Here is a 13,686-nt window from a genome sequence, read left to right as displayed (position 1 = left end):
ACGTGGGCAACCAACAGTTTAAGAATCATGGGCTCTAAACAGATAAGGTGGAACGTCTTGTTGCTATGGCAGTGCATACGGAATGACTTGCCACACTGTTCTCCCTGTCTAATATATTCACATTTATGAAATATTTCATAAGTAGCATAGCAAATGCTAAATATAAAATCCCAGGGAGATGCTCTACCCTTTCGCAGTTGGAGTTGTGGAAAAATTGTTCTCAAGCTACAGTGCTTTTGATTTCTTCATCTTCCTTCTCCTCTATAAGGGAAAGCCCTGCGAAAATCTTCCAGCTCTCCACACTGCCAGATAGAACCAGTGAACAAAAGAGGCGATTTGATCTGTTCATGTGGGAAATCAGATCCCCGTCTGAGATGTATCCAATGCGCTCCAGGATACTGTTAAGCAACGGCCACAAATAAAGGAAAATTATCACATAGAAATGCAGAGAGGGAGGGCTTATATAAGGAATAGAAACATGTAAATTGTCCATTAGATAAATCAGAACTCTCCAACAGAGAAAGTGGGAACACCATATACTGTAGCAACCAAGTAAAATAAATGCAAAAAGGTATTACTAGTCACGGTGTGTGTATTATCAGAACTGCCTCCTACAAAGCACACACAGTGAGGTATAGCAGAGGACACATTCCCCCCTCGCTCAATCTGGTGTGACAGAGCAGGACAACTGCACGGCCCTTTTCTCCTGTCAATACTCCCAGCATCCATTTTCACCTGGCTGACACCTTTTACTGGTCAAGGGATGAATAAATCACACTTAGTGTTCTCCCCTGGTACTTTGACTAAAAAAAACATCTCAACATGAAGGAGGACTGCAGTGTTTCCCTGTCATCACTGCCCCTGAGGTACGGTGAAACATTTCCGCCCATAAAATATCATTTTTCAAAGAACCTTATTTCTCTTGTAATCTATCTGCCACAATGGATGGCTTCTGGGATGCGTTTAATTTCATCTGAACACAAACAATCTTTCAAAGGATTTAATAACAGTTACACAAATTAGCTTCATTAATAAGCTACTAATAGAATAATAGTGCTGCCATCTTATGCAGCTCAACAACAGTATAGGTGTGAGGCAGGAAAAAACCCATCTGGGACTGAGCACTCCGAGCTTCATTAACAGAATGCTCCAGAATGCACACATACAATTAAAATATGCTGATCACTTTCTCATTGTTTACACTGTAGTTATCCATACCCTTTTTTGCACATGCAGTATAATGTATTATGTAAATAAGCAAAGGCAATCACAAAGAAGTCAGTTAGGTGTAGATGATACTCACCACTATTAATTTGATCATACAATAACGGTCTGAAGTCAAATTGGTAAAACCGTGAGATCTTGTTGGCCCACTTACAGTACATGCTCTGGCATTCATAAGCAGCCCTATAAAATAACTGTCAATTAATAATCATATCAATGGATGGAATCAGTGAATGAATGGCTGCAGCAATGTTCTGACAAGTACAACTGGCGCTGCATGACAAATTTGGCACAATAAGACAAAATAACACGACTTCGTATCTCGTTTAAACAACTTAGGGCTCTATTTTAACAATCTAACGCAATGGTAAATCTTAATGCAGGCGGTAGTGCTATAGGTTCAGGGTAGTGTCAGAAATATTTTTGCCATGTTCCCTAAGGTCTGAGTTTTGAAGAATATAAAGTTGTGGGTTTGTCTAGGCTTGGCCCCTCACTGGCCAAACAGAATGCACTCCATGGCAAAATATGTGGTGTATTTACAGTACTCCAACTCCAATTCCAATGTTAGTCCGTTATAGTTTGTTAAATGGCTTACAGAAACAAAATAACAAAATGTAGACCTATCCCATCTTTGATAAATAGGTTCATTTGAAAACATTTGCATTCCACATTGTTCTAAGTGTTTGTATGGCTTCAATAGCATTCACACGGACATAGGGGCTAGGCCTACTGAAAATTGCATCATGGCTGAGCATGGACATACCAAACATTGTCAAAAAGCAAGATTCAATTTATTATTGGTAAGGCATGAAAATTCCTCCCCATGGACATATAATACTAAAACAACGCCGTTTATGGAGGGTTTTACACACATCCAAACTTTTCACAGTAGCTGGACAAAGATCCAATATAAAGAGAAAGGGAGAATGTCTACTAACCTTTATACTGCTCCCAAATAGGCCTATGGTTTATGAACGTAATTGGAATCATTTTACAGATCAGATCATATTCACAAATCTCCAGAAATTCAAGCGCTCCACGGACTATGTCACCATAAAACCAGGAAGATGAATCATTCTAATATGTTTACAGGTTACAGATAACTTCTAAATACGTGGTTCACCGGTATTCACCAGGGTTCTCATCTCTCGTTACATGATGGGCATGGGCACGTAGCCTACATCATGGAGGGGGTTTTAGGCACGTCCAAAACGGGACCTGCAATGCTAAAGTAATGTGGACATGTCTACAATGCATAGATAAAAAAGGAATGTCAGCTCACTGTTTTGTTCCTCTCAAACTTTATATTTTATTAAAGCCTTGGTGATTAAGATTAAGATTAACTTCCAAGCGGTTTCAGGAGCCAAACCCTTTATCGACAGTCTTGACTACTTTGTGATTCCATTCGGCAGGCGAATAAAAGCCTTCGTTGAGAGGAGACGGAGGCTATTCTTGTTTTTTAATCAAATCAAATGAAATGGGAAGATAAATAAGTATACAGGCACCAAAAGCACATTAGGCTCTTGTTCCATGTGCATATGGGCAGTGTGCGTCATGGCTGGACAGGCTGCGTTTCTGCTGTCAAAATTCATGGCATAACCAACTGTGTTACCACTAAAACCAGTTTTTGGTTGGTTTTAAATATCCATATCAGTGCTGCGAGCTGAATTAGACAGGTAAATTGCCAAACCTGGCATTAGGGCTGGAAAATGCCAGAGCGGCAGTTTTTACATGGTGAATTGCAATCTAACGTGCGTTTGACACTAGCGCCGCCTTAACACATGCTGAAAAGTGCGCCGTTTGCATCTCGTTTGAACGACTTTGTTAATTTTTTTAACTAAGTAATTTAAACAAGATACAAAACCCTTAAAATAGAATGCCAAGTCGTTTGATTGTGATAGTAAGTTGTTCAGACAAGATCATTCCAAGAGTAATTTCTATAAAAAGATTTGCCTTTGGGCTTCAGGGCTTGTATACAACTTATCCCCCTTCAGCAAAAAAATATCTATATTTTCAAAGAAAGTTCACAAAGAAAAATGCCAAATAGTGATGGATTTTAGTAAAGAAAACAGTAGTTAATTCATGATGAATTAGAGATGAGGTGAAGCATCATACATTCAGAAAACAAGGGGTTGTCTAGCCGATGATAAACAGCACTCCTGGATCTGATCTGCCTGTACCTGTGTGTATCTTTCAGAAGCTCCCTGACACTTTACCTTTTCCATCTCGCTAGATTACACCTCCAGGGTTCAGGTGGGAATCAATCATTGCTATTATTACCTGAAGTCACAACATGCATCTATCACCGCTAAGGTTACCATAACCTCAATATTAGCCGAGAAAAGCCTCTCTAATAAACAGCAGAACGGATGGCCCGGGTGGTGGGATTTCATCTTCCTTTCACTTTTAATAAGGTACTCTGAGGAATAAAGATTACAGGCCATATTTAGCATGCAGAACAAATCAGCCTCTTCCTCCCCTCCCCTCTTTATTGTAGTTAGTCATTAGGATCTAGGCTGGGGTTTCTAGTTCTAGTGGAAAGAGGCAATCCCTGGTTCAACAGCTAACCAGCCACGCTGCCTGTCTAACTGCCTGCTACCTGCCCGCTCTGCTTAGTTCTCCTGCTACAGTATCGTATCGCCTGCAACGTCTGTTAATAAGGCTGGGTGTATGGAAACACAGTGGTGTGGCTCATCATGCCCAGCTAGACCAGTGGGAATCACAGCACTGTAAACCACGAGGGCATGACTGGTTCAAGATGATTCTCCTCTTTAATAATCCACTATTACACAATAAAGTATGTGTAAAACAAGATGCAGAGAAAAGGGGGCAATAGGTTAAAATGGCTAAGGATTAAGAGAATTTGGTCAAGTAGGAATCTCAGACAGCATCAGTGCAGGAGTTGACACAAGGTCATGTTTACACACAGCACCCCCTAACATGAATCATTCATTTTCGTTCAAATGAATATCAACAGCCAAATAAATTACCATCACTGCATCCAGCGTATCCATAATATACCTCCAATTACACTATCATTAGGGCATCAACTCTGATAATAAATTCTAAGAAATTAAGTTTGAATATATTCTAAGGAATTTTCACTTTGAAACCAGTCTTGTTATTCCCCTGAACCTCCAACAACAACACTCATTACAGTGGCTTGAAAACCAGAAGTGGAGACATGTAAATATTTAAAGCTCCCACAAATATATAAATATTCATTCAGGAATTATTTGACGCACTAAATAAATAATCCCTTGTTAAATAAATGACAGCCTAAATAAAATTTTAAAAACAGGATCTGGGGAAATGAAGAATTAGACAGGGACGGATTCTGGCAAGAGGAGAAGGAGAGAAGGGATAATGTCAGCTACCACCCCATTTGAATTCCTAATGGCAGACATGCAAACGCACTGAGCTAATTAAAGCCCAGCAACCAATTAGATGAGTTTTAGCTGCAACTTTAGGGGGAGGGACCGTGGCAGAACCTCATAGGGGAATATCGATATCTGTTCAGAAGGTGGAGCAGAGGAGAGAAGCCACCGAAAAAACACATCTCTGATGCCCAACGGTGAAAGGGATAGCAGTTAACAGTTCTATGGGTTTTTCTTTCCAGACGGTGCTGGATAAACATGACCCCTTTCCATAGTGCCATGTGGCAGTGACTCACTGAGGATGTGGAGCAGTAGAGGAGAGAGGAAAACCCAATCTATTCAGGAGTAATTCAGTAGCAATATAGTATCTCCTATAGCCTTCTTCTACGCTGTTGCTTCAGCGTGAAACTATTAGCCTATATCAAGCTAAAGATTGGGACATGCATTACAAATATAATACACATAGCCAACGTCTGGGTGATGTTCTCATCAAAAACTTGATTGATACATATAGATTTTCCTATAATACCTACCTATAATACCTGTCTGCTGTGTGTGCTAAACCTGTCCTCTACTGACAGGACAGGAGGGTAGTCCTATAGGCTCACCCAGCACAGGAGAGAAGTAATCTTATGTCTGGCCTGGGACCATTCTCCTCTCTGTCTATCTTTCTCTCTCTGCTCTCTGAAGGGACAGGCATTTATGCTGCCTGAGCCTGTCCTATCACACACTGTGCGACAGGAACAAGGCTTTTGTGATGGCCATGATTTGTCTTTTGTGTTCCCAGGTAGAATTAAGATGAAATTCTACAGGCAGTCATTGTGTTCCTATCTTCAGAACACTCCAAAAATATGTTAGGTTTTGAAGGGGTGAAATGAAGCCTGCGGGGCCTTGGCAGGCCTTGCTCTGTTGGGAAATACACTGGGGAAATACAATGGGAACAATTTTGTCCTCTGTTTTTTTTTACACTCCACTATACCTTAGTCAGTCCTGCCTACTTAGACTTTTTTAAAGGCCCACTGTTGTCAAACATGATTTTCCTCTGTTTTTTTATACATTTCCACACTATAGGTTGAAATACTGTAATACTGTGAAAACTATGATAATGCCCTTTTATTGTAAGAGCTGTTTGAAAACACATTTCTGCCTGTTTTGGTGGGATGGAGTTCAAGTCGACCGCTGTACTGCAGGCATTGTTTGCAGAAAAAAAGGATTCCCTATTATATAGTAGTAAAGGGGAAAAACGGGTTCAATCTTTGTATAAATAAATACACTTTTCGAAGACAATCATGGTACCAATAATTGCTTCTACTGTACCAGATGTATGCTTCTATTGCACCAGATTATAAAAAAATTGGACACAGAAGAAGTTCTAATGATAATTTAGTAGCATATGGCAGCCTGCGGTAGTGTAAACTGCATGTTATCACTACATAAATCTCCCACAGACCACTCCCAGACAGTCCTAGCAAAATTCTCACTTGAGAAACTGCTCTTTGCTAAGAAGCTATTTTTGTTTCTTTTTGAACATTTTAATTGAAAACAATCACATCAAGGTACTTAATCATTACCCAGAAATGATTTGATATTGGCATTGGACCTTAACAGAACATTATTGTCTCGCTACATGGTCTCTGCCTCTATTTTTCAGTGGGTTTCTGAGAAGAGAGATGACAGCAGCCACTTTGCCAGAGTCTGCCAGACCCTTAGGGTATATCAGCCCCATCCCTCAAAGTGTTCCATATGCAAATAAAGTTTGGGATGGCGGCTTTCAGATGTGATAATTATGGATTTATTTGTAAGCTGTCACTTCTCTTAATGCTCAGGGATATCAAAATAAGTTCAAATAGAAGCATCAGAGAGGATCACATTTGCTGGAGTACCACAGATTCAAAGAACACGCGAAACCCATGACGCTGAAGGTCTGTCAATAAGCAGTCTTTTAGACAGCAATGTGCAACTGAGACCTTCATTGCATACAACCTGGTTTGAAAAGTGCCACTAAATATATTCAGATTTTCCACATTTTGTTAGTTATTCCAACATCAAGGCACTTTTATCAACGGGTGACATACTAACAAAGACAGAGAACACACCCCCCCCCCATATGGACTGTGTAATAGAGTACAAGTCACATTCTCTTTGATAAAAATATACAGGAATATCTGTTTACATTTTCACATTGTGGAGAGGGTCGGATTGTGCTCAGTGTTGAGTTGTAAGAAACCTTTCTGACATATGTTTTTAATATCCTGTTTCCCTAGAAAATCGGACCATGGCTACCATTCAGTATCACTACAGGAGAATATCATTGAACAAACGTGAAGATAGCACAATATATTTATGTCCATGCACAAAAGGAGGGAGAAGAGCAACTACTTGAGACCTGACACTTGCAGTTAAAAGGACAACAAAGCACCTCGTAGTGATGAGAGGAGCACTATAGTTCCACGTGGAATGGCTCTCTTCTACAGAGGAGAGAGAGAGAGAGAGAGAGAGAGAGAGAGAGAGAGAGAGAGAGAGAGAGAGAGAGAGAGAGAGAGAGAGAGAGAAAGAAATAGGGAGAAAGAGAGAGAGAGAGAAAGAAATATAGAGAGATGTTCCCAGCTTTGGCAGAAGGGGAGGCCAGGGTATTGTGTCTACTGCCTACCTGAGACTGCCTCCCTGATGGAACTTAATGGCTGTGCCTGGAGAGTGCTATGTCCCGCCTGCAAAATTTTCAAACATTGGCCTGTCCTCTTCTAGGAGAGTTCTCTGTCACTGTATAACTGCACATTAAGGGATGATAAAAACCGATGGAATCTACCCATCCATCTTGATTTTCCTGTGTTAGCGGGTGGGACAGTATTAGACCAGAATACCTGCCACTCGGTGGAAGAACACTGGAACTGTAGCTCTGCTCTGTGTGACTGCCTTGCAACGGGTGCAGAGGAAGAGACTGCCTAGCTAACACATCGGAAGGAAACAAATACCAAATGCAGGAATGTGAGGCCTATTTACTCATTTTCTTTAACATAAATATGGTAATTTTGTTAGAAACAAATATGTTATTTTGTTAAGACACAAATACAATCATCTGTTGATGTTGACTGACATACAGTTATAATATGGAGTTCACGTACCTTGCTTGTTCGTGAGTCCACCTACACAGAAGTACATATTTGGTCAATGATATGAGTGTACGTTTAGAAAGTGAGCGACTCCATCTATTTTTAAATAACTCAATGAGTGTTCTGGATTATGAGACAGGCATTATGACACTTACCTTTTGTACATGATCAGGTGGACGAAGCAGCGAGGCACAGCACACATCATCACCAAACAAAAACAGAGAAAGTAGAAACACATTAATAATGTGGACATACAATATCACCAACAGTGACAATTCAAGCAAAATATTATTTTACATTGCTTTTGTAACTCTCTCTATTTCAGTGGTCCCTGGTGTACTGTAATTTATGACTGGTTGAATGACAATAGACTATGTTTTAATCGTGGATCTGTTTGGGGAGTGGAGTCAGCCCTTCGCTGGTTGCAGGTTGTGGTGAAAAAAAGTACAGCACTTAAAAAGCACAGCATCATTTGTTTTGCAGGTTCTTTACCTACAGTATAAGCCTTTACTAAAACTCAGACACACGCTCAACGGGTAACATTCACAGTAATACCAAGGTGCTACTTCACAGTGACACTTTGCCTGCCTCAAAGCACACTCACTCACTCACTCACACTCTCTAGCTCCAGCACACAAGATAGCATCTGATGAGTAGTGCGATCTAATTGAAGTGTAGATTACTATCACTTGTGTGCTTGCCAGCTCAAAATAATACAAAAGCATGGAGGGAGAAGATAGGAATGTTGGTCCACTGTGGTACAGCACAGTAGCTGTCCAGACTGACGCAATCTGCCTGTCTCTGGAAGACACCCTGGTGCTTAGAAAGAGAATGGCCCCCTCTGCAGTCCAGCTGGGAGGTGAGTCGTCTGTGACAGACAGGTCCAGACATGTCCCTCTCTCACAGAGACACTGAGGACTTGGTGTTGAGAGACATAAAGTGTTGGAGGATGTGGGCCAGCGTCACTGAGAGCTGACTGGCAGCTGTGACGGGAGTGACATGTCAGCAGTAGGGTAGTAGGGGACTCTGGCTGGATGAGCCTAAGCACTTACAGTTCAAGGACATAGACACATGAAGAGACTTAGAGCCTGGCAAACTATACAAACAAACATGATCCTGCTCTACTCCTGTGGATCCCCAGGATGGGATGGGATATGTCTGGAATTACACTAGAAATCTGCAATTATGCAGAGATAGTTGACATACAATACAGGACATACAAATCAAATCAAATGTTATTTGTCACATGCGCCGAATACAACAGGTGTGCTTACTTACAAGCCCTTAACCAACAATGCAGTTTAAAGAAAAATAAGAGTTAAGTAAAAAATAACTAAGTAAAAATAAAAAATACATTAAATATATAAATATATATATAAAAATTAAAGAGCAGCAGTAAAATAACAATAGTGAGGCTCCCGAGTGGTGCAGTGGTCTTAGACACTGCATCTTAGTGCAAGAGACGTCACTGCAGCACCTAGTTCAAATCCAAGCTGCATCACATCCGGCTGAGATTGGGAGTCCCATAGGGCGGCGCACAATTGGCCCAGTGTCGTCTGGGTTTGGCAGGGGTAGGCTGTCATTGTAAATAAGAATTTGTTCTTAACTGACCTGCCTATTTAACTAAAGGTTACACATATACAGGGGGTACCGGTACAGTCAATGTGCAGGGGCAAGTGTAACATTGACCTGCTGTAACAAACCCTTGGTGGAGAAAGGAATTATAAGACCAATCAACAGAAATAGAGTGGGAGATGATGAGAGAAAGGGACAAATAGAGATAGAGAAAAATAGATAAAGCACCAGAAAGGGGAAAAATTATCAGGTTGAAGTGAAGGAATAAAGTCTGTCAGTACTCTCAGGAAGGAAGGCCTCATTACTGTACCTCGTGGGCACTCACTCCAGTTGGCCTTTGAAGTTCTTTGGGTTACACCCTTCCATGAAACGAGCATCGTTAATCCACTTGTTAATCAAGTGTGTTCCCGAGCTCATGTCTGAAGTGCCCCTTTCCTCCTTGGGAAATCCAAAGCTTTGAAAGGAGATTGTAGATCAAAAGAGAGGGGATATTTTATCTTATAGACTATTCAGTCAGAGCAACATAATACTGCTTGTAGCAAATCCTACATTTGTGTACACAAGCTCATAATGCAATTTCACATCATGGAATGAATAGGCCTACTGAATTAATATTAAAGAAAGCATTCATGTAATTGCAAACAGATCTTGCAGCTATGTTCTTCTCGATTCCGTAAAGGACTGAATGAACACTGCATTCAGTCCTTTACAATACAAACCTCAAGATGATTAAAGCACATCTCCTTGGACTAAAAGAATACACAGGAGAAGATTAAAATAAAAACCCTTTCAGGTTTTGAAGGAGGGAGCTTATGTGAGAGAGGGGCTGGGATGGGATGGGTGGGGGCCGTCGTCTCATGGTTGTCTTCCCCGTTTCTCTGCCCGCCCCTGACGAGAGTATTCTCTCACTTTTCTCCCCAGCAAACAGGAAACAGTCAGACAGATGTGAGAATAGGACGCCTCCTCTCGTCTCCTATCTCCTCCCAGCCCTGTGGGCTGCTGCGAGGCAGTGCCATGAAGGCCTAGCGCAGTGACTCCCCCCGCTGCGCCTACAACTCTCCTTTTCAGTTCAATTAATGAGCCATAAATAACCCAATGAAGGTGTCAACAAAGAGTGCAATTTATCATGGCTTTCACCACTGCACTTCATGTGAGGAGAATCCTCATCCGCTCAGCCAAATAGAGACAACAACGTAATAAAAAGATTTATTCAGTAGCCGAATACTCCAACCTCAAATTTATCTTGAGCAGAGTGATCTTCACAGGTGCGGTGATTTGACAAATATGTTGGGAATCGTGGGCCTGCTCCTATTGTTAGGGTATCACAGACAGACTGGAAATACATTTGGTTAAGAGCGAGCTACAATATACTCACTAGGCTACTGTGAGGCTGCCAAGAAGCCGGTGTTAAAGGCACTTCTTTCTGTCGGGGACTACTCTGCTACTCCGCACTGTAGATCACAAGGGCAGTTGTCTCCCTCAAAAAAAAAAAACTAAAATAATGGGGAAATTCTGTTTAGTCTTATAGAGCTGGTATAAGCTGCGGGAAGAATTACTTTATCAGTGTGTCCCACAAATGTCACCTTGAGTAAACTATATGGAGGAAAAATATACAGTACTGAGTAATATACAGTAGCCTGTGAATTGAAGGGCTGCTAGAAGCAAGCTGCAACCAGAGGTAGTATGGTGTAGTGCTTCTGAGAAAAGAGGAAAACTTATTGAATAATATATGACAGCTGGGTTTTTTGAATACAACATTAAAAGTGATGACATGAGTACAAACGCAGCTATGCTTCATCTTAGAACCCCAAATCAAAACCTAAGGCTTAAAAGCAATGTTAAACAGCCTATCTTCACAGTGAGATCATTTGCAGGGAAAAAATAAGCAGTGGCTGCTGAATACGTGTGAATACAAGCATTTTCAGCCTTGAAGCTAAGCCGGAACTTGAGTGCATATGAATCCTGCTAAACCAATTAATGGTTCCTGTTAACCCACTCATCTTTGGAGAGGATTGTCTTTCTAAATAACACAGGAACACGTCCCCTCTCAAGCAAACAGCCCACACACACTCTGACAAAGACTTGCAGATTTTCACTTGAATCTGGGGGCTTTTTCTTACACATCTCAAGCACACTCTTCAACTCACAGATCTTGCGTAACATCCCCAATACGGAAAGCCTTTGTCTCGGTATCGATTGAATCCCTTAATCTGAACGCCTCCATACACCAGGCACTTTGATGGTTTGTGATACAGAGCATTCGGAATGTATTATTCTACCTTTACTTCAACAAGGAACACAGACTGAGACCAAGGTCTCTTTTACAGATGGGCCCTGCGTATGCATGTTTACACATACAGTTTAGGTTCAATGATTAAGAAACTACACAAGACAAAAAAAAACATCACACATACTGTACAACAACAAATATACAGCAGCAGATTATTACATTTACACACAGGTTATTTCCCTAACAGCATAAGAACTTGGATTACCCAAAGCAGTTACAAGCAATACAAAAATAAAAATCCTCCAATAAATGTTTAAAATGAGCAAGTATTCAGACATCTTGACTTTTTCCATATTTTGTTGTTACAGCTTTATTCCAAAATTGATTAAATTGTCATCAATCTACACACAATACCCCTTAATGACAAAGCAAAAACACAGGTTTATATATATTTTTTTTAACTAAATATCATATTTACGTAAGTATTCAGAACCTTTACACAGTATTTTGTTGAAGCACCTTTGGCAGTGATTACATCCTTGAATCTTCTTGGTTGAGACACTACAAGCTTGTCACCACTGTATTTGGGGGGTTACTCCCATTCTTCTCTGCAGATCCATTCAAGCTCTGTCAGTTTAGATGGGGAGCAGTGCTGCACATCTATTTTCAGGTTTCTCCAGAGATGTTAGATTGGGTTCAAGCCCAGGCTCTGGCTGGGCCACTCAAGGACATTCAGAGCCTTGTCCCGAAGCCATTCCTCCGTTGTCTTGGCTTTGTGCTTAGGGTCGTTGTTGGAAGGTGAACGTGTGCCCCAGGATGAGGTCCTGAGAGCTCTGGAGCAGGATTTCATCAAGGATCTCTCTGTACTTTCCTTCGTTAATCTTTCCCTTTATCCTGATTAGTCTCCCAGTCCCTGCCTCTGAAAACTATCCCCACAGAATGATGCTGCCACCACCATGCTTCACCGTAGGGATGGTGCCAGGTTTCCTCCAGAGGTAACATTTGGCATTCAGGCCAAATAATTCAATCTTGGTTTCATCAGACCAGAGAATCTTGTTTCTCATGGTCTGAGAGTTGGGCTGTCATATGCCTTTTACTGAGGAGTGGCTTCCGTCTGGCCACTCTACCATAAAGACCTGATTGGTCGAGTGCTGCAGAGATGGTTGACCTTCTGGAAGGTTCTCCCACCTCCACAAAGGACCTATGGCGCCCTGTCAGAGTGACCATCAGGTACTTGGTCACCTCCTTAACCAATGCCCTTTTCGCCCGATCGCTCAGGTTGGCCGGGTAGCCAGTTCTAGGAAGAGTCTTGGTGTTTCCAAACTTCTTCCATTTAAGAATGATGGAGTTCACTGAGTTCTCTATGTTCTTGGGGACTTCTTTTGGTACCCTTTCCCAGATCTGTGCCTCGACACAATCCTGTCTCAGAGCTCTACGGACAATTCCTTCGACCTCATGGCTTGGTTTTTGCTTTGTCAACTGTTGGGACCTTATATAGACATGTGTGTGCCTTTCCAAATCATGTTCAATTAATTGAATTTATGACAGGTAGACTCCAATCAAGTTGTCAAAACATCTCAATGATAATCAATGGAAACATGATGCACCTGAGCTCAATTTCGAGTCTCATAGCAAAGGCAATAAATAGGCCATGGTGGGGAAGTAATTACAATATACCAATTAAACACTGGAATGACAGATGTGCAGAAGATGAATGTGTTAATAGAGATACTGGGGTGCAAAGGAGCAAGATATATATATAAATACAGTATGGGGATGAGGTAGTTGGATGGGCTATTTACAGGTGGGCTAATTACAGGTGCAGTGATATGTGAGCTGCTCTGACAGCTGGTGTTTAAAGCTAGTGAGGGAGATATGTGTCTCCAGCTTCAGCGATTTTTGCAGGTCGTTCAAGTCATTGGCAGCAGAGAACTGGAATGAAAGGCGGCCAAAGGAGGAATTGGCACTGGGGGTGACCAGTGAGATATACCTGCTGGAGCGCGTGCTACAGGTGGGTGCTGCTATGGTGACCAGTGAGCTGAGTTATGGTGGGGCTTTACCTAGCAAATACTTGTAGATCTGGCATAGCAGTGAAGACGTGTTTGTTTGTCCTCTCGTGTACTTTTGTATTTTTCATATTTTTTGTATATATATATTTCAATTTATTTTC

The 13,686-nt window shown here is 41.4% G+C and overlaps 1 protein-coding gene across 1 annotated transcript in view; it reads right to left on the bottom strand.

Annotated features, from left to right (window-relative positions):
* The window catches only part of LOC124036591 (nuclear receptor ROR-alpha A), a 307,445-nt gene that overhangs the window by 181,778 nt on the left and 111,981 nt on the right, over positions 1-13,686 (bottom strand). The window contains exon 2 of the mRNA XM_046351347.1: positions 7,724-7,744. Within this exon, the coding sequence (XP_046207303.1) occupies positions 7,724-7,744 (21 nt within the window). The remainder of the gene's footprint in view (positions 1-7,723; positions 7,745-13,686) is intronic.

This window comes from Oncorhynchus gorbuscha, linkage group LG01 (genome assembly GCF_021184085.1).
Source record: "Oncorhynchus gorbuscha isolate QuinsamMale2020 ecotype Even-year linkage group LG01, OgorEven_v1.0, whole genome shotgun sequence".
NCBI lineage: Eukaryota > Metazoa > Chordata > Actinopteri > Salmoniformes > Salmonidae > Oncorhynchus > Oncorhynchus gorbuscha.
Note: the sequence above shows the minus strand (reverse complement) of the source record. Positions and strands in the feature narration are given on the sequence as shown.